At 43.7% G+C, this 26,526-nt stretch overlaps 1 protein-coding gene across 7 annotated transcripts in view; it reads left to right on the plus strand.

Moving 5' to 3' along the window:
* Positions 1-26,526, plus strand: part of VPS13D (vacuolar protein sorting 13 homolog D) — a 260,417-nt gene that overhangs the window by 140,820 nt on the left and 93,071 nt on the right. For all 7 annotated transcript variants that reach the window (XM_025912069.2, XM_086715706.1, XM_025912070.2 and 4 more), the window contains 8 exons: positions 2,443-2,606; positions 3,953-4,061; positions 6,140-6,319; positions 8,642-8,758; positions 9,570-9,719; positions 15,748-15,897; positions 16,792-16,888; positions 19,187-19,335. In XM_025912069.2, coding sequence (XP_025767854.1) covers positions 2,443-2,606; positions 3,953-4,061; positions 6,140-6,319; positions 8,642-8,758; positions 9,570-9,719; positions 15,748-15,897; positions 16,792-16,888; positions 19,187-19,335 — 1,116 coding nt within the window. The remainder of the gene's footprint in view (positions 1-2,442; positions 2,607-3,952; positions 4,062-6,139; positions 6,320-8,641; positions 8,759-9,569; positions 9,720-15,747; positions 15,898-16,791; positions 16,889-19,186; positions 19,336-26,526) is intronic.

Consider the following 26,526-nt stretch of genomic DNA (forward strand, 5'->3'; position numbering starts at 1 on the left):
ATCTCTCCATCTTAAAAACCAGCAGTTCTCACTGATTCTTTCCAATTCCAGCCCCACATCACAAATTGATCTTGCGCCCCATCCCTGTATAAACAGCCCGCTCCCCGGCTCCGGCTCCCATCTCCACATCCTGGACAGCACCCCTTCCACCCCGCCCCTCGCAGGAATGCTCTTCTCCCCTCTCTTCATCTCTGACCATCCACACGAAGGCTTCGTCCCCCAGTCCCGTGTGAGGATCATCACCCGCCTTGGGCTTCAGCACCGCACTCTGGGCTGTCCGCCCCCCACCCCAACACCCACAATCCCCATGGACTTCTGTCCTCCTCGGTGTCATCTAAAGGTTTTAGGGCTAAATTGTGAGGGAAGGGGGGTAGGGAACTGGAAGGAGAACGGTACGGCTCAGATTTTTACTTGGAAATGTTGGTAGTTTCCAACTATGATGAGTCTGTACATAAAGGCAGACAGTAGAGGAATCCATGGATGAAAACTTGATTTCATAAAGCATCTGTGCTTAGATTCCCGATCTGGAACACCTGCAGGGTAATTGAGATACTTTGCCATGTGGATTTGGCACTGTGGGTAGACGGGCTCTCCCACTGCGAGCAGAGATGTGAGCCTGTGGGGACTTCAGAGGGAGACACAGAGGTCTGTTCCGTCTCTATAGGCATGGGAGGCGGCAGCACGGGAGAGACAGCACCCTCCCTTAAAGACATATGATATCTGGTATTTCACATTCCTCCCTGAACCTCACTTTCTTCCCGATCTAGCAGGTTTGGGAGAAGGATCAGCTAAGATGAGGTACATAGAGTGCTGTGTAAAGAACTGTGGTCAAAATGACACAGCAAACGTTTATTGAGGTCATACCCTGTGCCAGGCATGTGCTGAGTGCCTTCTGTTTGTTACACTTATCACAAGAACCCTAAACAATAGCTAATTTCCCCCTTTGACAGATCAGGAAACAGAAGCTCTGAGGGATTGAGTAACCTGTCCAAGGTCACTCAGCTGGTAAATGGTGCAGCCCGGTTTCAAATCCTGGCATTTGGAATTCATATTCGTATTATGTCGTTAGTTTTTACTCTGTAGAATGTGAGGTGCCTGGGTGGCTCAGTTGGTTAAGTGTCTGACTCTGGCTCAGGTCATGATCTCACCGTTTGTGCGTTCAAGCCCTACATTGGGCTGTCGGCATAGAGCCCGCATTGAATCCTCTGTCCCCTTCTCTCACTGCCCCTTCCCTGCTTGTGCTCGCTCTCTCTCCTCTCTCTCAAAAATAAATAAACATTAAAAAAGAAAATGTAACGCGGAAGTTGTCTTTCCAACACGGGGGCAGCATGGTACCCAGACCCAGTTTATGGTACCCACAAGTTTGTCACTCTGGAGGAGCTCCCAGCTGGTGAGAGTGGATGTCATCCTGATAGGTCTAGCCAGAGTATATGTTCACCCAGCAAGAATTCTAGTGGTTAGGTGTTACTGAACCAGAACCAACCACATCGTGTTAGGAAGGCCGTGTGAGCAGAATGGTTAAGCATGTGGACCTTGAAATCAGGCTGTGGAGGTGAACTCCCCACTCCACCACCTCCAGGTCATGTGACCACGGGAAAGCGTCCTCATCTCCCTGAACCGTAACTTCCTCACCTGTGAGTAAGGACAATAAGAGGATATATGTCATTGGATTGTTTTGTGGGTCAAATGAGGACTGAATGAATAAATCCCATGGATCACTGGCTGGCACATAGTAAATTCTCAATAAGTATTATTATTATTCCTTCTTGAATATAGCGGATTTTATAGACCTCCGTGGATTGACCTGGAAGTCAAGTGCTGCTTGTAAAATATTCCTAAGAAGAAACTATATTTAAAATTAGCAGCAATCACCTTAGCATAACCTTTGAATTCAGTCAACCTGATATTTGAATACCATTAATCTGTAAATTAGAATCCCTCAATATAGTCTACTTCCACTAGAAACACAGGAAGGGAGAAGACATCTGGTAAATTCTGGTTGTCTGCCAGTTATGAGGATTACCAGTGATCACATATAAAGACTATCATATATACTTTATATAATTGGATCCCTCTCTAAGGTCAGGGCACCCGAGGGTCACCATCTGGAACAGCACTTATCCTAGCTGTGCAGCTAATGGAGATTAGACCGAACCTCAACTCACTAGTTTGCTCAGAAAATACCAAGTATATGAGAAGAATACATTTTTTAAGTTTACATTATTCGTAATTTGGGGTTGTTTGGTTGACGAGTTCAGTGTATTTCATCCTAGGTGCACCTCAGGATTGACGACAATGGAAGTTAGAATTGTATAATGTGGAAAATGCCTTTTAGTACGGCTTTGAATGGAGAACTTAGCCCTTGTGTGCAGCTCTTGACTCCCTTACCTGACGCCTGGCTGCCTGTGACAGCTTTCTGTGTCCTTGTGTCTCTGCCCTCAGGAGCCCGGGAAGCGCTCCCAGCTGTGGAGGATGACCGGCACGGGCATGCTGGCCCACGAGGGGTCTTCGGTGCCCCACAACCCCAATAAGCCCTCTGCGGCCCGCTCCCCCGAGGGTTCCGCCATTTTAGACATCGCTGGCCTTGCCGCAGTAACTGACAACAGGTAATTTTCTAAACAACTTTTGATGTGAATTCTTTGCTTCCAAACTCAGTTTCAGTGGAAATACACACCAAAAAGTGAGACTATAAATGAAGTAAGAATTTGTATCTTTATATTTGTATTTTTTTAGTGAAAGTCCTGTCGTGTTCCCAGATACAAGTTTTGAGCCTTTGTTTGTTTGTTTGTTTGTTTTTAATATTATTTATTTATTTTTATTTGAGAGAGAGAGAGCAAGAGCACAAACAGGGAGAGGGACAGAGGGAGAGAAAGAGAGGGAGAGGGAGAGAATCCTAAGCAGGCTCCACACTCAGCTCGGAGCCCAACACGGGGCTCGATCCCACGACTCTGGGATCGTGACTTGAGCCAAAACTAAGTCAGACACACAACTCACTGAGCCACCCAGGCACCCTGAGCAGTTGTTTTTTTTTTGTTTTTAGTTTGGGTTTTTTTTTTTTTTTTTTTTTTTTTTGGTCTTTCTAAGAATTTTGTTAAATATTTCAAAAGCAGAAGTGAATTATTGAGAGAACAATCAAAGATGTTTTTATGATGAGCTCTTTGGGTTCAAATTGGTTATTAGGGACAGATAAGTTATTTGATTTGCCTATGCCTTAGTGTCTTTATGCAGTCAGTTTATTTTTTTCCAGTTAATACCTTCCAAAATTCACTTCCAAAATGACTTTACATAACTTACAAGTGAAAACCCAACATAAAAGTAATTGTAATTAAACAGAAAAAGGTCTCTTGAAAATATTTCAAGATCTTTTTCGCAGATAGCCCTTCTCAGACTGCCTGTCGCTGTGGGAATGCAGGAACCTGATCATTACATCTAGTAGAATCCTTAAAAGTACCGGTACTCCTTTGTGTCCTCCTGTTTATTGCGTTCCGTTTTGGCTTATTCCTCCTCTCTCATTAAGAGATACTTAGCTGTCACGAGATTCCAGGCTACCTGCCCATTAGGGTTTGTGTGTGTGTGTGTGTGTGTGTGTGTGTGTGTGTGTGTGTGTGTGTGTGTGGTTTGTTTGTTTATTTATTTATTTTAATGTTTATTTTTGAGAGAGAGAGACACAGCGTGAGCAGGGGAGGGGCAGAGAGAGAGGGAGACACAGAATCCCAAGCAGGCTGCAGGTTCTGAGCCGTCAGCCCAACGCGGGGCTGAAACCCATGAACCGTGAGACCATGACCTGAGTGGAAGTCAGATGCTAAACCAACCGAGCCACCCAGGCGTCACCTGCCCATTAGGTTTTAAAAGTGGAGGATGTTGGAAGAAAGAGCAAAACCACGACCCCGATATTCTCTTCAAGCCGAATGTATTTGACTCAGAGTATTCATTGCACTCTCCTGTGTTCCAGATATGAGCCACTGATGCTAAGAAAGCCTGATCGCAGGCGAAGCACAACTCAGACGTGGAGTTTCCGAGAAGGAAAACTGACCTGTGGGTTACATGGGTTGGTTGTCCAGGTCAGTAGTGTTTGACACCCCCAGTTGTAGCAAGCCGTGTTGGAGCCCTCTTTGAAACAAAGTATCAATTGGTATATACGCAGTGTGTTGCTGAATGGGGAAAAGTAATTCCAGAGCAAGGGAAAATCAAGAAACTTGTGCATCTATATGCACTTATAGGGGAAATATTTTTTAAGGTGATAATATATGAGAACTGTATTGGGAGTGGTTGCCTGAAAGTAATGGGGTTTTTTCCTTGGCTTATCTGGTTGTTTTTCTTTGGTGGTATAAGTTGTGAGTTTTAAAAGAAAGAAAGAAAAATGCCAGCAAAGAGCCCACTGCTAAGTTAGGTGCAGTAGTTTTAGATCTGTGAAGTTAATGTGCCATCTACACCAGTCTTTTGTGAAGTGTTCTAGGAGATGGTGAGTGATCGTCGTGGGCTCTACATTCTCCAGACTCTGTCAATTTCTGCGTTCTTAGTGGTACCCAAATAAGCGTTTAATTGTTGTAGCAAATGTCAGAATGAAAATTGCTGGTCAGTGTCCTCTGTCCTCAGCCAGTCTACCCCACGATAAGCTGCCAGGTACTTCATAAGCAAATACGTGTTTGGAAAATTACCAGGAGTTTGGATTTTCTGCCCTTCTGGCTTCATGTGAGAAATGAGACCATGGGTCTGAGATGAGTTGATAGGAAGTTCTGTGTCAGAGGCTTGGGCCGAGGGCTGAACAACATGGGTGACAAGGAGCGTTTCTGCCTCAGCCCAGGGCTTTGCCCAAAAGTTAAACACTGGAACACCAGGCCCTCGCCAGAGAACTCTTGGTGTTTGTCCCTAGTGGAAACCAGGCTGTCCCTCCAAAATGGGAGACTGTTCTCCAGGGCACTGAGCAAAACTGTAAGGAACCTCTGCCTGCTGTTTGGTGAGACTTATTTTCTCTATCTCTGTTGCCCTGAGCTTTTTTCATCAAAGACAAGCTGCTTACTTCTATGAAGCACACATCTGGAATGGATTTGTGATTTTCAATTAGCAATACAGTTCAGGCTTCTGGAGGCAAGAGAGGGTGTGTTATAATTGTTGGGCCCCATGTCTGACCCTGGCTTTACTTCCAGTTTGTTCCTAAAGTCCATGTAATTCCGATTCTCTCAGAGTACCCCCACCCGCACCAAAAAATCCTTTTCTGGTGTTTTGTTGCTTCTCGAATCCATTACATCATTTCTCTGCTTGTGAGTGACCCTATAATAACAGTATTCAGCAGAGCAAAGTGTGCCTTGGTTAGGGAAATCAGCTTGTTTCAATCTTCCTATTCTAAAGAAAGTAATCGAAGGCGTTAACCATCTCCTGACACTGCCCTGATAAGGCTGCGTACACACTTTAGTCATAAAAAGCTTTCTCCATGTTGAAATGTGTTCTTTAAAGCCAGCTTGAAGTTTCCTTTTGATTACTCAGTATTTAAAAATTAACAAAGGGGGTCGAGATACTCTAGCCATTGTCTTCTCTAGCCCTGTATCTGCTGTCTCGTTGGCATTGTCCTGTAGACTTCCGTTTTGCTCAGGGCAGATAGCAGAAGATACTTTTCTCCAAAGGTCTGAATATCTGGCTCTCAGGTGACATTCACCATTCCCGGTTTCATTTTAGAACAGGTGTCATCTTCTGAATATTTGAGCTGACTGTCCAACCACAGGCCTTTTTGGGGAGGTTTTCAACTCTAGAATTTGCTTCTTATTGGAGAGTTGAATGACAGTTATAATTGCTTTATTTTCAGAATGTCTTAGGGTTTTAAGCAAACCCAAAATGAGAAACAGGGCAACAGGGCTTTGGTACTTTTTTAAAGCTTATCTTAATGACTAGAAGTTATTACTAAACCAACATACTCTATTCTTATTCAGAATTCTCTTCATTCGTGTAGCGTGACTATCTGTCTTGCCCAGGTAATCCTCCTGGTTTTCATCTTCTGCAAAGCTGAAAAAATAGTAAATGTTTTTGTTAAGAATGGACCATGACCCTTCAAAAGAGAATTTACATTTGATAACTTGTTTCAAATGATATGTTAAGTTGTCAGAGCCAGGGCGTCTACTTTTCTTACACATCTTTATTCTTTCAGGCCAAAGGAGGGCTTTCTGGTTTGTTTGACGGTGCTGAAGTTGTTCTTGGTCCTGATACTTCCATGGAGCTTTTGGGGCCAGTGCCACCTGAACAACAATTTATCAACCAAAAAATGAGGCCCGGTTCTGGAATGTTATCCATCAGAGTCATCCCAGACGGACCGACTAGAGCCCTCCAGGTGATGATATATCCTGAGAATTGGCATGAATCTTGCTGTGCTTTCCCCCCACACATTGGTTAGGCATTCAACAAATATTTATGGAAACATTTTTCTGGTTATGAGGATATGATGTCTTCATTTATAAAATGGGGGCAAGACCTGCCTCACAAAGTTGTTATAAGAATTGAAACTATAAAAATATAAGATGATATTTAAAAAAGTATATGAATTCAAGAAGGTAATGCCAAGAATGCTACATAATATTATTTTTATTATCGTTCATCATATATTATAAATCTTCCAATAATTGCCATATCAGTGGCATTAACAACAAGACACATGAGGTCCCTGATCACACAATGACAGTATTGTGTTTTGAGAGCAGGAGGGGAGGGTGTTACATTGCATATATAGAAAGGATTTGTATTCCCAGGTTTGGAGGCTTGGGGATCCTAAGAGAAGTAATACTTAAGCTGAGGTCTAAAGGTTAACTGAAAGGACTTATGTTAGCCAGATCAAGAGGAAAGGTAGAGGGACGTGCCCAAATAATAAGAGTGTTCGTCCCACAGTTATTTATCGAGCACTTATTGGAGCCAGGTACGATGCGAGGTACTAAGCACATACAGTATTTGGAAAGTTGATAAGTGAAGGCCTGGAAATAAAAGGGAGACACCCAACTGGCACTGAGTCTATGCTCAAAATTACGGCTGGGGCCAGATTATTAAAAGCCTGATACATGCTACAAATTTTGGGGGTTTGCTGTGGCAGTGAGGAGTCAGGGAATGACGTGAGCAGAAATGTTTTTCGCTCGCTCGCTCTGTCTGCAGTGTGGAGGATGGGGGTGGAGGAAAACTGCAGATAGAAGACCAGCTGAGGGGCCGCTACAGCAATGCACATGAGGGTGTGTGGCCCCGATTCAAGCAGGTGGCAGGGGTAGGGCTGAAGAGGTTGGAGAGAAACAAGTAGAAATGGAAGCTTAGTAAGGAGGAGAGTCCGACAGATTTCCTGATTGATGGAAGCTGAGAATGAGAGGAAGGGGTCAGGAATGGCTTTCAGAATTTTGATTTGGGCAAGTAGGACAATCATCCTTGTCACTAAGACATGAACACTGAAGAGACTTCTGAGAGGAATGGGGAGTTAAGTTTTGGACTTGTTAGATATGTTGTCCACGTGAAAATGTCCAGAAATCAGTGTAAATATGGGTGGGACGCTCGGGAGAGATGTGCTGGAGGTCATGTGCTTAGGTCAGGGTGTAATTAGAGAGCTAAGGAGAAAAGGAGAGAGGCTGGTGTGCAAGGGTGAACTGTCTGAGGAAGTTCGTCATAATCCACAATATCTTTTCTGAAAGCACCCTTCTTGGGCGCCTGGGTGGCTCAGTTGGTTAGGTGTCCGACTTTGGCTCAGGTCACGATCTCACAGTCGGTGGGTTCGAGCCCCACGTCTGGCTCTGTGCTGACCGCTTGGAGCCTGGAGCCCGCTTCGGATTCTGTGTCTCCCTGTTTCTCTGCTCCTCCCCAACTCATGCAGTCTCTCTCTGTCTCTCAAAAATAAAATAAAACATTTAAAAAATAAAAAAAATAAAAGCACCCTCCTTGAGGCGGCTGCCTGGCTCAGTTGGTTAAGCGTCAGACTCTTGGTTTGGGCTCAGGTCATGATCTCATGGTTCGTGAGATTGAGTCCTGTATCGGGCTCTGTGCTGACAGTGTGGAGCCTGTTTGGGATTCCTCTCTGCCCCTCCAACCCTGCTCAAAAAATAAACACTGTAAAAAAAAAATTTTTTTTTTTTTTTACACATTTATTTATTTTTGAGAGACAGAGCACAAGCAGGGGAGGGGCAGAGAGAGAGGGAGACAAAGAATCCGAAGCGGGCTCCAGGCTCTGAGCTGTCAGCACAGAGCCCGACGCGGGGCTCGAACCCACGAAACGTGAGATCATGACCTGAGCCGAAGTCGGACGCTTAACTGACTGAGCCACCCAGGTGCCCCTATAAATAAACACTTAAAAATAAAATAAAAGCACCCTTCTTTTAAGACAAATGTTGAATGCAGTGATCTTGAGGTTTGCGTATTTTGACTTGACCTGTATAATTCTAGATCACCTGCATATGCCTCCCCCCGCTCCCCCATATGCGGTTCTCATGGTCTGCAGCTTGGCATTTGCCATGTAGACTTAAAACCAAGTTTACTTCATTATTACATAAGTCTTACTTGGCAGTGCTTTGGAAACCATGAACTTCCACAGGATGGTTGAGCAGATAGTGACTTTTGATCTATCTGGTTGGTATGGAATAGGTTTCACTGTGGAAGTATGAGCCCTCTCAGTATAGTGTTTTGACTTCAGATAACAGATTTCTCCCAACGGAAAAGTGACCGTTCATCATATGAAGTGGGTGAACTTCCTGTAACTGAACAAGAGGTACAGAAATTGAAGAATCCAGACACAGAGCAGGAATTAGAAGTAAGTTTTGAGTATTGCACACTTATTTCTTTATCAGAAATTTGTTTGGAGTTTTGCTCTGTGGTTTTCTCAGTTTTAGACCTCTTTTCTCTCTGCCCTCTGTGAATTCTAAATATGGCTGTTGCTTCATGGTGTTTACTGTTATCACAACATGTATGTGTGAATATGTTAATTAAATGATAGCTAAAGTTGAATCTGAATGTAACAAATGTTGCTGAAGTAAGATGACAATAAAGACAGCTAAATGATTTGAATTTACACAGGACTGAAGGTCGAGAATAACGCAACTAGATTTTTTTTGAGGGGCCCCAGCTTTCTCTTGTTGTCTTTCTTCCTCTCTCCCTGTTTGGGCATTGGAAAGTAAAAAGTTTGAAAAGGAACATGAAATGAACATGAAAATGCACACTTACTGGATATTTATTTAGTGATTTTTTAAAATTAAGGACCTGTAGGTAAAGCACTGTGTCGGATATTACAAATTTCAGTGAATAACTTACTAAAAGCTTGCATCCCAAAAAGGGAGAAAGATTTTCAAAAATTATTTTCCTGTAATGAAATGCAGAATGTCCTTAGAGCTCCGAGAGAGTATTTTCATATCACTTTGGAGTTCTGGGTGGGGTGGGCACTGTGCCTGGAGAGAAAGGCGCCTGGCGAGAGGACGGAGCTGGACAATACGATTCTTCTCTAAGTGCTTTTCTTCTGCTCAGAGGTAAAGTAGAGGGATTTAAAGCCATTTCTTTCCTTGTCCTCTCCTGGCTACCTTGGCCTCTGTTTTAGACTGTCACTGTGTTGTATTTTGGTTTCCTTTCAGGTGCTTGTGAAGTTAGAAGGTGGAATTGGGTTGTCCTTAATTAATAAAGCCCCAGAAGAACTGGTCTTTGCAAGTCTTACAGGAATCAATGTGCACTATACACAGTTGGCAACCAGTCATATGCTCGAACTCAGCATACAGGATGTACAGGTAATGCGGGCAGTTCTCAACTTATTAATCCGCCTGTGTTCTTGCTGAACACCCAGCCAGATCCAGTGTTTGGTGTCCTAAAAACGTTAATGCTTCGGCAGCGATCTTATCATGACCTTCAGGGCTGGGGATGGGTTTTGTTCCCCTAGCCGGACTGGAAACACTAATAACATATGTGACAGGGGGAAGAGTCTCCAGAAAGTCTTGCGTTCCCAGTGAACTATAATTAGCCCTCGGCTGAGCACTGCTCCAGACCTGCCTAACAAATCATAAAAGGAAACTCTGAAAGGATCGATCTGTTTCCAAGTAATTTAACTGTATCCCTGAACAAAGCTTAAGACTTAATGGGATATAAAAATATTCAACACCCAACAAAGTCAAATTCACAAGATCTGGCATCCTGTCAAAAATTACCAGGTGTGCAAAGGGGTAGGAAAACAAAATATATAATGAGATAATCAGTCGAACTGACCCAGAGCTAACACAGATGTTAGAATTTTCAAAGAAGAACATTAAAACTGTTATTATAACTACATTGTACATGTTCAAAAAGGTAGAGACATAGAAGATATGAGAAACTTAGACTTCTAGAGATTAAAATGAAAAACACACTGCATTCAATTAATAGCAGATGACACAGTACAGAAAAAAAGATTAGTGAACTTGAAGACATAGCAATAGAAATTGTCCAAATTGAAATGCCCAGAGAAAAATCATCCGTAAAAAGAAAACAGCATCAGTGACCTATGGGACAACCTCAAGCAACCTAACATACAGATGATTGGAGTCCCCGAAGGCCAAGATTGAGAGGAGGGCATATAAAAAATAGTGGAAGAAATCTTGGTCATAAATTTTCCAAACTTAATGAAAACTAAACTCACAGGCAGAAGAAGCTCAAGCACAAGTCCAAACACGCACGTGCACATGCATGCAAAGGAAACTGTACCACGGTGCGTTATAATTAACCGTGATAAGTCATCCAGATTAAACAAGACATGTCACGTGCAGCAGCAAAGGTGAGAGTGGCAGCTGACTGCTCATTGGGAACCGTGCGAGTGACAGGACCATACACAACATCTTTAAAGTACTGGAAGGAGGAAAGACTGTCAACCTAGAATTCTATGCCCGGCGACTGTGTCTCTCTGAAACAAGAGCGAAATAAAAATGTTTTTAGACATACAAATCTAAAAGAACTCATTCCTGGCAGATTCATGCTAAAAAGATAAAGTTAAAGAACATCATTCAGGCACAGGGAAGTGGTAGCAGCTGGAAATCTGGGTCTGCGTAAAGGAACGAAGAGTACCTGAAATGATAAGTACGTGGCTGAATCTATAAGATTATTTTCTAGTTGTTTAGATCTCTTTAAGAAATGATCAACTGCTGGGGCGCCTGGGTGGCACAGTCGGTTAAGCGTCCGACTTCAGCCAGGTCACGATCTCGTGGTCCGGGAGTTCGAGCCCCGCGTCAGGCTCTGGGCTGATGGCTCAGAGCCTGGAGCCTGTTTCCGATTCTGTGTCTCCCTCTCTCTCTGCCCCTCCCCCGTTCATGCTCTGTCTCTCTCTGTCCCAAAAATAAACGTTGAAAAAAAAAATTAAAAAAAAAAAAAAAAGAAATGATCAACTGCTTAGACAAAAGTAACAGCACTGTGTTTTGGGCTAGGACATGTAGGACATGTCAGAATAAAGTGAATGACAACCATAGCATGAAGTCTGGAGGGGAGAAATGGACGTGTATTAACTGTAATGTTAATACATGTGAAGGAGTATGCTGTCCTTTCAACAAAAATCGGTAAGTTAAAGATGAATACTATAAATCCTAAAGCAACAAAGAGCTACCACTAATAATCCGACAAAGGAGATAAAATGGATAATCTGAGAGAAGGCAGAAAAAGCAGAAAACATGGGAAAGAGTGGGTAAGACAAATAGAAAACAAATAGCAAGATGATAGACTCATTCAGACCTAATTGTATCAATTAAATGAACGTAGATGCTACAAACACCTCCAATGAAAAGGCAGAGATGATCAGATGGGATAAAAAAAAGCAAGTTCCAATTATATGCTGCCTCCAAGAAACATTTTAAATATAAAGACACAAATAGGTGAAAAAGAGAAGAATGGAAAAAGACATACTGAGCTAGGCCTAGTCATAAGAGAGTGGAATCATAAGAGAGTGATTCACTGATAGTGATTCTGATTACCATCAGAATCAATTGCAGAGCAAAGCATATTACCAGGAATAAGGAAGAGAATTTCCTAACGATAAAAGAGTTTGTCGGGAGGCCATAACGATCCTATTTACATACCTGATTGTGGGGCTTTGAAATATAGGAAGCAAAAATTGATAGCACTGAAAGAAGAAATGAACAAGTACATGGTTATAGTAGAAGATTCCGTTGCCCTCTGTGAATAATCGATAGAATAAGCACATAAGCAGCAAGTAATCACAGCCGTACTAGATTTGAATAGCACTCCCAGCCAGGTAGACCTAACTGACATTTATCCAGCAGTCCACCTAGCAACAGCAGAGAACACGTTCTTCTGAAGTGCAGGTGAAACATTTCCAAGAGAGGGGCGCCTGGGTGGCGCAGTCGGTTAAGCGTCCGACTTCAGCCAGGTCACGATCTCGCGGTCCGGGAGTTCGAGCCCCGCGTTGGGCTCTGGGCTGATGGCTCAGAGCCTGGAGCCTGTTTCCGATTCTGTGTCTCCCTCTCTCTCTGCCCCTCCCCCGTTCATGCTCTGTCTCTCTCTGTCCCAAAAATAAATAAATGTTAAAAAAAAAAAAAAAATTAAAAAAAAAAAAGAAAGAAACATTTCCAAGAGAGACCCCATTCTGGACGAGGAGACAATTCCCAAGGGCAAAAGGACTCAAGTCACACGGTATGTCCTTTGATCACAATGGAATCAAATTGAAATAACAGAAAGATAGCTGGAAAAATCCCCCAAATGTTTAGAAACTATAAAACACACTTCTGAATAGCCCATGGGTCAAAGAAATCAATATAAATCTAATAGAAATTAGGAAATATTTTGAACTGAATGAAGATGAAAACACGACATCTCAGAATCAGCGGAACGCCACTCACTGAACCTGTACCGAAGTGAGATTTATAGCGCTAAATATTAGAGGAGAAAGGTCTGAAAACCATGAATTCAGGTGTCATCTTAAGAAACTGAACAACAGCAACAACAAATTAAGCCCAAAATAAACAGAAGAAAGGAAATAATAAAAATCCCAATGGGAATCACTGAAAAAGAAACCAGCAAGTACAGTAAAAAAACAAAACAAAACAAGAAAACCCTCAAAAGCTGGTTCTTTGAGAAGATCCGTAAAGTTAGCAGTCCTCTAATGAGTCTGATCAGGAGAAAAAAAGAGAAGACACAAATTACTGATACCAGGAATGGGAGACGTGCCAGACAAGCCCCAAACGTGACAGTTCTCTGGGAATGGAGCTTTTAGGGGAGCTGGAAGCTGGTCCCCGCCCCTCCCCCACTGGCTGCCAGGGTGCAGGGCTGTTGGTATTCGAGGCCTCATTGGACCTGGAGAAAGCGGATGGGAAAGGATCATGGGAACGCCACAGAGCTCACCGTTCTTGCTCAGTTTCCAGTAACTGATCCCTGGGTCGTTGCAAGCCTTTGGTTAACTCGGAGTTCTGAAAAGGTTGATTTTGACAGTTTCTGCCAGTGTTTTGTTGTCACGCTAAGACAGCTCTTCTCTGGTAGCATCACACTTGCAGGCCTTTATCCCAGCCTCCACCAGGGTTGACGTGTCCAGGAAAACACTTCCTGGTAAATATTTCTGGAAGGATCCAAAGACCTAGACTGTACTTCCTTCCCCAGGTGGGCAGCCTCCTGCTCCCACTCACGGCATGCACTTCCATCGTGCCAAAACCCCCTTTCAGAAAAATGTTTTCTTTTATCCTGTATCACAAAGAGCAGATAGTTCAGGCTAATCACATCCCATTTGTTTGAGGACAGATAGAAAGTTAATATCTTGTGCTTCTAATTTCTTTGTCTTTCATTTTTGACCTTACAGAGGAAGATCCATGGAGTCATTTGTTCTTTGTGAATTTCATTAACTTTTTAATTAAAAAATTTTTTTTCTACTACAATACCTTTTGATTTAATGTGTGCTGTAAATCATAGAAAATAGATTTGAGTGTTTACTATGATTACAGCACTGTGAGAATGAACATTTAAAAATAGAAAATACAGTCCCGTCCTTAGGGAGCATCTAATCTAATTGGAGAATAAAACTAGAATTCCTAACTCTTACACATCTTGTATCAAATATGTTTGGGGAAAGAACAAAGGAGAGGTCAGACCAGGGTGAGAACTTTCCTGTTCTTTCCTCTATTGGATATGACAGGTGATTCATTCACTCAGTAAAGTCTTAAGCATCAGCTGTATCTGGAGATACAGTCATAACTCAGAAGATGAGGTTTCTGCTCTCTTTGGGTAACAGCCGAGAGAAGAAGTCAGCCAATAAATATGCAAGCAAGTGAATAAATAATTAGCAGCTGTGAATACAGTCATAAAGAATAGAGCGGGATCAAGCTGCTTTTTAGATCAAGTGGCCCTGGAAGGTTTTCCTGAGAAGTGAGAGCTGAATTTCGCAGAAGACATTGAGCGAGCCATGGAGAAGGATTTGAGGGTAAAAAGCATTCCCTCCGAATCCAGAGCCTCTGAGTGGGGAGAGTTGCCCACTTTTGAGAAACAACTGGTAGGCTCATGTGTGGGGGTCATAAGAGAGTGCTCTGTGGAGGAGAGAGTGCTCTGTGGTGAAGACAAGGAAATGGGCAGTGTCTACATCCCCCAGGCCATGGGGAGAAGTTTGGTTTCATCCTAAGAGAAAGGGAAGCCACTGACAGGTGGAAAGGAAGGAGGGGCATGACTTGATTTGTATTTTTGGAAGACGAGTGTTGCTGCTTTGGAGGGGAGTACACAGTAGGGCAAGGACGGAAGTGGGAAAAAGTGTTCATGGCCTTGCCCTTACCTCTGCACCTCGACAGCCAGCAGTTTATACAAAGGGCTGTGTGGCAGTCCATGTGATCTGATGGAAGGGTCGCACGATTTGTGCCAGAAATGCCTGCATTTGAATCCCAGCTCTTCTGCCTACTAGCTCTGTGTGTCTGGACAAGTGACTTAATGTCTCTAAGCTTCTGTTCACGTGTTTGTAAAATGGGGAGGAATAATACTTAGCTGTTAGAGTGGTAGTAAGGGGTATGCTAGGTGATGTGTGGAAGTACGCTAGGGGTTCCCAACAGATGTTCTCTTTCCTCCTCCTGGTACGGAGTTTTGGTGGCAAACAGAGTGGAGGTGGCTGCTTCCTGCAGTGAGCCTTCTGACCTCCGTAAACATGGCAGAGTGTAGCGTGCATTCTCAGTTATGGTGCTGACGGGCGTGGGTGATTAGAGCCATCCCTAATGCCACTGACATCACTGTTTCCTTCCTGGCAGGGACTTGACTTTAGGACAGACCACCGTTTCCATTTAGTAGCCACTTGCGCTACTGATGCCCTGGTTTTCGTTGCCTAGTGTCCGTTCACTTCATTCGTCAGTAGCATGGTGGTTGGGAGCGCTGGGCTTGGGGTCAGGCCAACCTAGAGTCAAGTCGTAGTTCTGTGATTGACCAGCTGTGCAGCCTTAAGCAAGGGCCTCAGGTCTCAGCTTCTTCATCTGTGACGTGAGGACAGGGATAGTCCTCAGGAGGTTGTGGTGAGGATTGCAGAGTAGAGCCCAGACTCTAGTAACTCTGACACCACCGGTGTCCCATGACTCGGTGGTGCAAGGTCCCATGCGTGCAAGGAGACTAGCTTGGTGCCCAAATAAAGGGTAGCTTCTGTTGTCATTCCTGCTGCAATCAGTGCTGGCCGTCAGTGCAGGTATATTTTTCCAGCTGCCGTTGAGACACAGTAACATGGGTACTTTCTGAGTATCCTACGTGTGACGAGACCCCACTTAAAAGTAAAAACTGAGAACTGAGCCATTGTGTGCTCTCGTTTTGATTCGCTGCCTTTTCATGCGTTAGGTGGACAATCAGCTCATTGGTACCACTCAGCCCTTCATGCTCTATGTGACTCCCCTGAGCAACGAGAATGAGGTCATTGAGACCGGCCCTGCCGTGCAAGTGAATGCGGTGAAGTTCCCCAGTAAGAGCGCGCTGACCAACATCTACAAGGTAGGCGGGTGGGAGAGGCTGGCGGGTCTGGCACGGTGGCAGGGGGGTGATTTGTTCTCTCAGCCGGGTCTCTGAACAGCAATGAGGGGTGTGGCTGGGAGTAGTCCTGTGGGGTTGAGGTACGAGTGACTTACCCCACGGTGTCGAGGAATTTGCAGCAACTCTTCTCACAACTGTGATTTCGATGACCTTGTGCGTGATTGTGCCGAATCCATATAGGCATATAGGCCAGAGTCTGTATTCATCGAAGTGAAGTCTGTGGGAAAGCATAGCATCGTCCAGATTGGTCAGGACCAGGCGTGATCCAGATGTGTTCTGAAAAGAGAGTAATTAGAAAAGGAGTGGTAAGAGGGGTCTGCCCTCAGGACAGATGTGCTCTTGGGTAAGCTGCCACACTGTTTAATAAAAGCAGGTCACTTTCTTTCGTAAAGAAGTTTCCGTGTACAAGCTAGCTGTTACAGCAACAGATTCTGGAAAAGTGGGAGCTAAGAGGTTGCTTCCCATATTTCTGGTCCTTTGTCACCAGTGCCAGTGGGGGCCAAGCCTGTATGCGGCCCTCAAATCCTACTGCTCCTTAAAGTAACTACTGTCCACGGAAACTCAGTGCCGTAACGCTGTCCGTGGCAGTGCATCTGCAAGTGTGATCCCGACAGAGGAGACACGGATGCCCCAGAAACCAAACAACAGGGTGGTGAATTGTCTATTGAACATCTGGGATTTTTGGCTAACTGTAACAGTATAGAGAGAGAGATGACCCAGGGATCATTTGGCAACGTGATTATATAATCCCATGAGTGAAGAAACCATACCATTGTCATTTGGGGCCTTCTTACTGGCACAGGTAAGAGTTCCTTCTGGCGTTTACACTTTTAATCAGAATTTCTTTATCTCTAGCATCTGATGATCACGGCTCAGAGATTCACAGTGCAAATTGAGGAGAAACTGCTTCTCAAGCTGCTGAGTTTTTTTGGCTATGATCAAGCAGAATCAGGTACCGTTGAATGCTCTAGGTGTGTGTCTGGGAGTTGACCGAAGAATGGCATTTCTTAGTCTGCTTATGAAAACGGGTGGCCTCTGGGTGCCCGACAAGCTCCCTTTGCACCTCACAACCTGAGCCCGGAAGCCAAGGCTTGTGTCTCAGTGGTTTTCTTTCCGAGTACGGCTTGTTGACTGCAGGGCTGACATGGGCCCGAAGGAAGCTTCTCAGGGGTATCCCGGAGTACCCGGGGGTAAGCCTTTGGGAAACAGCACACTTTTCCTCTTTGTAGTGTGTTTTTTTGACTCATCTGCTCTAGGATAACAGAAATGATGTTAGTCATTTAGCAAACCACTTTGTTTCCTAACCTTTGTTTATTTATTTTTTTTTTTTTAATTTTTTTTTTCAACGTTTATTTATTTTTGGGACAGAGAGAGACAGAGCATGAACGGGGGAGGGGCAGAGAGAGAGGGAGACACAGAATCGGAACCAGGCTCCAGGCTCCGAGCCATCAGCCCAGAGCCCGACGCGGGGCTCGAACTCACGGACCGAGAGATCGCGAGATCCCGCGAGATCGCGAGATCGTGACCTGGCTGAAGTCGGACGCTTAACCGACTGCGCCACCCAGGCGCCCCTAACCTTTGTTTATTAAACAGACTCAGGGCCAAGAATCAGAAATCCCTTCGGCAGTTCCTTTGGTTTAGATGAGGAAAAAAAAATTGGCTAGCCTTAACTTCTTACCTTTTTACAATCATACCCTTATGCCTTAATGTCATTACCAGGCTTTCTAGTTACTGGACTCTTCTGTGGAGAGGGGAGTAAGATAAGCTATTGAAAACCTAAATTTTTCTAGCAGTTGCTATAGAAACCATTTTGCTTTTGTCTCTTTATCTTAGATACCTCCTCATGGCCTTTGTAAGACTGTATATAGAGCTTAGAAAGAAGTCAGTAATGCTTAGTCTTTTGAAGACTAAACCAAATATCGAGCCTGAAGAAATTATAAGATAGACTTATGTTTATGTGCCCACATTGGCTAGAGACAAAAATCACTGGGGACATGTGTACATATGTACACACATACAAACAGTGCAAGACAAATATTTTTGCTCTTTAACCCAGACTTAGAATTTAAACTTTAAGTGTAATTGGGATCAAGAGGAAGATCCTATCTGTTGAAAACTGTGTTTTCCACTTTGGATTGGAACGCCAATATCTGTTTGCATTTGGACAGCCACTTGAGGGCCTGCCTGCCACATAGCCATTCTCTTTTGGCACCTTCCTGGGAAGTTTTACTTTAAATTCTATTGGACATGGTGTTCTCATAGGTTTCTCTGAGTAAATTTCTCACCAAACATTGTAGAAATGATTTAGACTTTTGTAAAATCCTGGCCTGTCTTTCACTGGGGCGTCTCCACTTTCTATAACTATTTCTGTTCCCTGAATACAGATAAGCAGGTGTCTGTCGCAGTATCGTTTTCTAAAACCTATTTCCTTTCTTTCTGTAAATAGAACTATGATAGCTGATGGTAAAAATTTGTTTGATAGGCAGCTTTGTACAATCTCCTTGGTTTTATTTCTAAGGCACGTGAAGCCAAGTGAAAATAAGCTGGCCGGATGGGTGTGGGTACAGGAGAAAATAACCGAGCCCATTACTGTGTGCGAGCCCATGTTAATCCTTTTTACTTCATGAGAAGTAAAAAAAAAAATCTGCCTTGACTCCGCTGCTTTAACAAATATCCACCATTTGGGAGAGAAGGTGCTTGCTTACTGCCATGATGTCACTTCTTTAGAGCCTGCAGCCTGTTTTTCTTTTAAGGCACTCTGTTTCATTCAGCTGCATTATTTAATTGGTCATGTTGTTCATTATGATTCAGTTAAACTACACTCCAAATACAAAATAAGTTCAGATAACCTGGGTCGTTTATAATAATCATAATAATAACAACAGCAACACAGTTTCTAGAAAACTAATTGCCAACAAACACGCCCGTGGCCTTTGGCTTCCCCACCTGCATTAGTTTTTCCAAAGATGACATCTGCCAGATGGCACAGCGTCGCAAATCAAAAGGTTAGGCTATTGTACTTTTTCGGTAAACAACATGAAACAGATCTGCTTTTACAAAGAAATGACATCAGGATACCGTACACATCACCAAACCCTGAAAAACTTAGTTTACAGAAATAGATATTTACATTTTTCTGTGAATTTTTTTCAACATGAACACAAACATTGGAATTATGAGACTTCAGGAGGTTCAGTTTTGTTTTGTTTTGTTTTGTTTTGTTTTAATTCACCGTTTTACTTTGTACCAGAGGTGGAAAAGTATGATGAAAACCTCCATGAAAAGACTGCTGAGCAAGGTGGAACACCAATTCGATATTACTTTGAAAATCTCAAAATCAGCATTCCCCAGATCAAGCTGAGTGTGTTCACCTCCAACAAGCTTCCATTGGATCTTAAGGTGAGCTGATGATACCTGGGTAAGTTATAAAATGACTTTCCCTGGAAAAGAATGAATGTGTTTACTATTGGCCTTTTCTGTCTAGTATCATCATTTGTAGCAGATATTTTTCCAGGTTTTCCGTTTTGAAGGTTTGACGTGTATATGTATGTATAGGTATGTATATGTATGTATGTATGTATACTGTATATACATATGTGTATGTATAGTATGTATACGTATATGCGGCTTGTTTTTTTATGTTTAAGTATGCCTTTGCTAAAGATTGAGGAGTAATGTGAGTGAACAGAGAATGACATAAAACCCATCTGCCATCTGTTTAGCTCTTGGCGTTACCTCAATGAACTAAGAACCTACTTTCCTAGGGCCACTCCCAGATTCAGGAGAAAAGCCACAACCAAGATAGTATCTTCCTTTTGTGCCAGAGCCCTGCCTGCCTGTCCTCCTAGTTCTCTCCTCCTGAGTATGCACCTCTTTGTGAAGGGTTGATACTAGAAACGTCTAACACCTTCAAGAAACACACTCAACTGCATACCACTGAGATGTGGCCTTGCCTACCACCATATCTGAATGTGACACTCCTGCAGATCATCCTGATATGCATTTGACAGAGAGACCCCGAATTTCATCTTTGTTTGCTGCAATGTGATCTACTTTGAGGGATGGGGATGGGATTTAAATCCAAGTCTATGCGACTGTAAAGTTTATACTGTGCTGTACTATGCAATATGCTATCTAGATGCCCCTCCAGAACGTAAGGCCTGAGAAAATTAAACAAAAAAATTTTTTAGTGTTTTTTTTTTTTTTTTTTTTTGAGAGAGAGATTGGGGGGGTGCAGGTGGGCAGTGGAGGGGCAGAGAGAGGGAGACACAGAATCTGAAGCGGGCTGCTGGCTCTGAGCTGTCAGCACAGAGCCCAATGTGGGGCTCGAACCCACGAGCTATGAGATCATGACCTGAGCCAAAGTTGGATGCTTAACCAACTGAGCCACCCGGGTGCCTGGGGCCTCAGGGAATTTTAGAGCTGTAAGAGTCTTCAGCGATCCTCCTGCTCAGTGAACAAGGATGTTGGAGTTCAGCACGTTCTTCTGCTCAAGCCTGTGGAGGTAGATGTAATGGGAACAGGAGTAGGACCCAGGTGGTTGTTAGGTCTTCGCTTAGATTGCGTCTAAATCTGCCTCGCTGCAGCTTGACCCCATTGCTTCTGGTTCTTTCCTTCCTTGCCCTCGCAGACGGTTATCAAGGCACTCATCTCGCCACTAACCACCAGCCGAGGACATCTCCACTGCCCCATGCTGCCTTCTTTGAGATGCCACATGATGGTCTCTCTTCTGAGTAGGAATAGCTATAGACCTGAACAAATAAGGAATCAACTTGGAGTCGTAAATTCAGATGCCTACGGGGACTATGGCAGCAATGTATTAAGTGAAGCGGTATGGTGGGGACCATTGCACGCGGGGCGTGCCCGCTTCGTCTGAGGGGGCAGCCTCGGCTCAGCTCCAGCCCGTTGCTGTCATAGGGTAATGTGAACCCAGTGTTGCCGGAGCTTCAGATTTTTAAAGTGAAGCCGGAAATCTGGATTTTTATGTGGAATCTCCTGGTTTTGAAATGTTGGCAGCTGATTTGAGTTGTTTTCTTTAAAAACCTTGCGGGCCTAACAAAACACATGTGTGGGCCTCATGGGATGCAGTCTGCCAACACACAACTTCTAAAATAGACATATAGGTAACGAGACAGTATAGTCTGGTCGACGCCAGATCATACTTGGTAGGGTGAGGGTGACTGCTTCAGTCCCGCGGTGAGCCGGGCGTGAGCCGTTGGGAGCGTGCTGGGCAGGACCAGAGTCGCGGGGATTGTTTGCCGCGGTGGCGAGAACAGCGCAGTGTGCCCTTTCCAGCGGACTCTCCTGTCTGCTTGATTGGCTTTAATTTCATGTTTCCCAGGAGACTGAAGATACTTACAATTAGCATGCGAGTGGGGGGAAAATCCATGGGAAAACCACTATCTTGTTAATATCCCCAAGTATCCACTTGACTTATGTGACCCTTTGGAATGGGTTTGTTTGATAAAGTGTATATTCCCTCAGAGCACCTGGCACTCGCCCAACAAACCAATGTTAAGCATTTCCTGAGAGTGAAGGACTTCTTGTTTTTTAAATCCTCTTCCTTAGAAACACAGACACCTAACTATTCCTTTCAGATTGCTCCCAGCAGAGAACTTTCCCCCAGACTGCCAAATGCAATATGGCTTCTTACAGCTGAAGTAGCTCCAGACCCCCAGTCACATGGTCTCCGTGCCTGCGTGTATGCTCCACGACGAACTGGGAACCGGTTAAGTTGAATGTTTCGTTCGGCACTGTTCTGAGGATCCGTTGGAAGGTGTTTTCAAGCGATTGTTAAAGAAGTTGAGTGGAGCGGCCCTGTCCTGAGGTGGGGGGGGGGGGGCACCGTGATGGGGGCACATCCGTGTCTCAGGCGGGGTGTCAGGGAATTGGGGCTTCAGAGTCAAATTCTCAGCCTGTGGGAGTCACCGTTTTACTGTGTCTCGAGTTCTCCTGGTGGAGTCAGGGGCTCATAAAATAATGTCATTTATTCAGAGTTTCCTAACACAGTAATATCCCCTTATTAGTAGCTCTTGGGAAGAGCGATATGCTCTTGGAGATGAATATGTACTGCTTAAAGTATGTACTTAGGGAACGGAGTGCTGTCCCAGAATGGGAATCACAAGAGTCTGACTAAAAGGTAACCATGTCTTTGGTATTGAAGGAATAATTATCTTGATTCTCTTGACTCCAGGCCAGGAGTGAGGCTGTCAGAAATCTCACGGGGAAGCCTCTTCAGGTTTATGCTGAGGGTACATTATTGCCAGATATAGTGTCTGTTGAGAAGGACTCGGAGCAGTTTCCCATCTGCTGTCTCGATTGGATTCCTTTCTCCGTGATGGGAGAAGGGGGAGATAATAGTTCCATTTCACAAGTGCACACACATTCCTCCCTTCCACCCCCCTCCCCATTATACTCCCAAGCGTGTGTGTTAGAGGGTAGCAGAGTAATATCGAAAACGCCAGGTAGTTCATATGTATTTTGGTTTTTTTCAAGATCAAAAGAAGCCAGGAGCCTTTAAAAGGTTTCACGAGGTGGCCTCCAGCATGCAGTCCGTTTCCCATTTAGAGCATTGGGGTATTACAAAAGAAGGGCTTTAATTGAGCAATCTAGTTTGGAAGAAAACCCACATTTTAATGGTCAGAGAGCAAGAGGGTGGGGGTGAGGGGGAATTTCAAACAAAGACACTATTTAAAAAGCCTAAAACTGTCTTCTCAAAGGCTTGAAATAATTTGTTGGGAAACTTCAGACCCTTTACTTTTTTCCTCCCCTCCCTAAATAAAAACCAGATTTGTTAAAAGGAAAAAAGATCCAGTATTGTTAATTGTATTTCAGAAAGTGCCAGAGAGGGAAATATCCCTGTAGTTTTAAACACTGTCCCGGGAGGGAAATGGGCAAATACCCTGCTTCACATAAACAGTCTCTATGTACCATAAATAAACCTTTAAAGAATGAATTCCAGACAGTTTTGTTTAGTGCAGGATAAACTAAGAAAGGGAAGGACGTGGGCCAGGGACTGGCTTGTGATCCGAGACCTTATGGCATATGGACAGGTATTTCTTCTTTCGACTCTGTAAGGTTTCTGGAAGACTTCAGCGGTTTTCGTCTGGAGGAGGTAGGAATGGACAGTGTCCTAGTTTTATTGGGAACTTCTGCGCACACGTTGCTTTCTCCAAAATCCGTTTTGTAACAGGAAACTGTCTGCTCCTTAAGTAAATAAGCATCAGCTTTGTATACTACTGTACTTGACTGGTCGGTCACTGCGGGGAAGAGCCCTGTTTGGCTCTTTCCCTCTCATCTCTTTTACTTTGACCGGAACAACCTGAAGGTGGCAGGATAATTCGTACCAAAGGCTGCGTCTCTCCGCCTTTTCCAATGTGGAGGCCCCAAAGCATAAATGACGAGGTAAAGAGTTTTACCAAAGGGCCAGATATTTCCTTGGTTCAGACAAAGCACATCAGCCATTCAGAAAGGGGATGGTGTCTCTCGTGAGGGTTTTGACAACTTGGTGGAGGTTTCAAAGTCTTTGCTACTCCGAATGGTACCTCTTCTTCAGTATTTGGTTACGATGAGGAAGTTGGGGTAAAAAAGCTTTTGCCTTAAGCCTTTGTTTGGATCTCACGTCCTCTTCTCTGAGACGAGAGTAACGTTCAGGGTTGGATTGGCAAAACAAACTGCCGAACCGATGTCCCCACCTTTCCCGGCAGATTTATCGTGGGGCTCTAAGCAAAGCCGTTAAGCCCGCTGGGCCTCAGTTTCTCTGTCACCAGCACGTGGATGGGTGAGGCACGCGTGAATGAACAGCAGAACGTTTTTCAAGAGAAACAACATAATCCTCCATTCCGATCTTCATGCTTTCCACCTACCAGGTGGTTACTTTTGTGCCAATGAGCACGTGCAAGTCGAAAATCTCCTAATAACTAACTGCACGAGTTTGGGTCATCTACTTAACATTTCTCCGGCTTTATTTATTTAAAAAAATGAGAGGGTTAGGCTGAATTAACCTAAGAGCGCTCTTAATCTCTAAAAAGTTTTGTTCTCACATTATGTAGTAGGAGGTTTCTCGTGACTTCCCGAGACCCCAGATCGGGGGGCCTTTTTTCCGACCTCATGTCTGTAGGGTCCTCTGCCGTATTCGGGATCGCGGACCTCCCCATTCCTTTCTGGTTCTCCTCTTATCTTCTGTTTGTTTCTTTGTATTCGTCACAGCTTTCTTCTCCTCTACTTCTGACCCCTCTGTTGAAGGGCCATCCTTTTCCTCTGAGAACCAATCTTTTCTGCCGTTTATCACTTTGCCCATTTTTTAAATCCTATTACTGGTCTTTAATCACCTGTAATTGTAGAAGCTCTTCATGTAAGTTTTGTCTTTGATGTAAGTTGCAGGTTTTTTCCTTCATTTTTTCATTTGTCTTTTTGCTTTACTTTTGATGTATATATGGGTTCTTTTTTAATCCTATAAAATCCTATAAAAGCTTTTGATTTTTATGTTGTCAAATCCACCAGTCTTTGACCTTTTTGAATATATGTTTGGAGTCCCAAAAAAGTTTCCCCATTCTATGGTTTTAAGCAGTTTCTTCTGTATTTTCTTCAGTTACATGATTTCATTTCAATTAAACATGTTCTTGTCCCAAAAGAATCTAAGGCAGCCTCTGAAAATACATGCTAAAAGATGAAAAAATAAAGGAGAAAATAGAAGGTTCATTAAATTACACATGAGGTGTTACTGTAAAGACATTTAATTTAGTGGGGCAATATATAGATGTTTTAGTAAGTGCTGTTAGACCAACTAGATAGCCATATGGAAAAATAGAAAATCATATGGATTATTTACACTGTATATAAGGAAAGATTCAATGTGGATCAGAGAGTTACTAACATTATTAGCATGAAGAAGTGTTTTCAGGGGCGCCTGGGTGGCTCAGTCGGTTGAGCGTCTGGCTTCGGCTCAGGTCATGATCTCACAGTTTGTGGGTTCGAGCCCCGCATCAGGCTCTGTGCGACAGCTCAGAGCCTGGAAGCTGCTTCGGATCCTGTGTCTCCCTCTCTCTCTGCTCCTCCCCCGCTCATGCTCTGTCTCTGTCTCTCTCTCTCTCTCTCTCTGCTTCAAAAAAAAAAAAAAATTTAAAAAAGTGTTTTCACATTCAAAGAAGAGTATTTTGCATACTCTCTAAAATCCTTGCAATATCAATCTTGTTAAAGTTGTTTTTTTTTTTTTTTTTTAATGTTTACTTATTTTGAAAGAAAGGGAGAGTGAGCAGGGGAGGAGCAGAGAGCGGGAGGGAGAGAATTCCAAGCAGACTCCATGCTGTCAGCACAGAGCCTGATATGGGGCTCAGTCTCATGAACCGTGAGATCACGATCTGAGCCGAAATCAAGAGTCGGATGCTTAACTGACTGAGCCACCCAGGAGCCCCTCCTCCCCAATCTTGTTAAAATAAAGTATGGTGGGGCACCTGGGTGGTTCGTTCAGTTGAGCGCCCCCGACTCTTGATTTCGGCTCAGGTTATGATCCTAAGGTCATGGGATTGAGCCCTGCATCAGGCTCCATGCTGGGCATGAAGCCTGCTTGAAATTCTCTCTCTCTCTCTCTCTCTCTCTCTCTCTCTCTCTCTCTTTCTCTCTCTTTCTCTCTCTCTCTCCCCTCCTTTCCCTGTTCACTCTCTCTCTCTCTCAAATAAAAAATAAATAAAATAAAAATATGCAATTGGAAAATAGACCAAATCTGGAAATTGTTAACTGGCTTATAGCAAACCAAGATTAGCCAAGAATTACAAGAAAAGCTCGATAGAAAAAAAAAAAAAAAAAAAAAAACCCAAAGTCTGCTTGAAAGTAATGGAAAGCTACCAAGATATCTAGGACTTGAGAGTCCAAGATTTATGTGAGGAAGGAAACTTGATAAGTGAGCCCACCATTTACTCTGCCTTTACTCTTGAGATAGTTCGAATGTGTAACTGGTATGTGTTGAAAGGCAGAGAAGTCAAGCAGAAAGCAGCTGCCAAAAGGCAGAGAGTCTGAGTAAGGCTTTTGGTGGTCTCATGGGACCGACATAGCAAACACTAGATAGATACTAAGCTGGTAACTGTTGCGCTAGTATCTTAGAGAGAAGGGACAGGCAGAATAGAGACCCTGGCGGTCTGAGCTGCTGTATGTCTTGAGGCAGGTGCCAGTCTCTAGGTAACCTAGTCTGAGAGAAGCCGGGCAAGAAGTAACAGTTGAGAGGTGGGAAAACTAAGTAGACCTTTTAGTAGTTTTCTGGTGCTAGGGAGAGTAAAAGAGGAGGAACAGAATTGGTTGTCAGTTGAGACAACTGGCCTGAAACTATCCCAGGCCTTAGAAAGACGGAAATAGACCAAGAGTTACAAAGACTGAAATCCAGCCTTGAGAAAGCCCAAATCTTGATTGGATGAAGCCTCTTTAACCGCCTACTAGAAACTAAAGACTCATGCAAAGTCTGTGAAAGTTTTAATTTTAATTTTTTTTTTTTTTTACATTTTATTTATTTTTAAAAGTTTTTTTTTTTTTTTTTTCCAACGTTTATTTATTTTTGGGACAGAGAGAGACAGAGCATGAACGGGGGAGGGGCAGAGAGAG

Source organism: Puma concolor, chromosome C1 (assembly GCF_028749965.1).
Source record: "Puma concolor isolate L17-30 chromosome C1, mPumCon1.1.hap2, whole genome shotgun sequence".
NCBI classification, from domain to species: domain Eukaryota; kingdom Metazoa; phylum Chordata; class Mammalia; order Carnivora; family Felidae; genus Puma; species Puma concolor.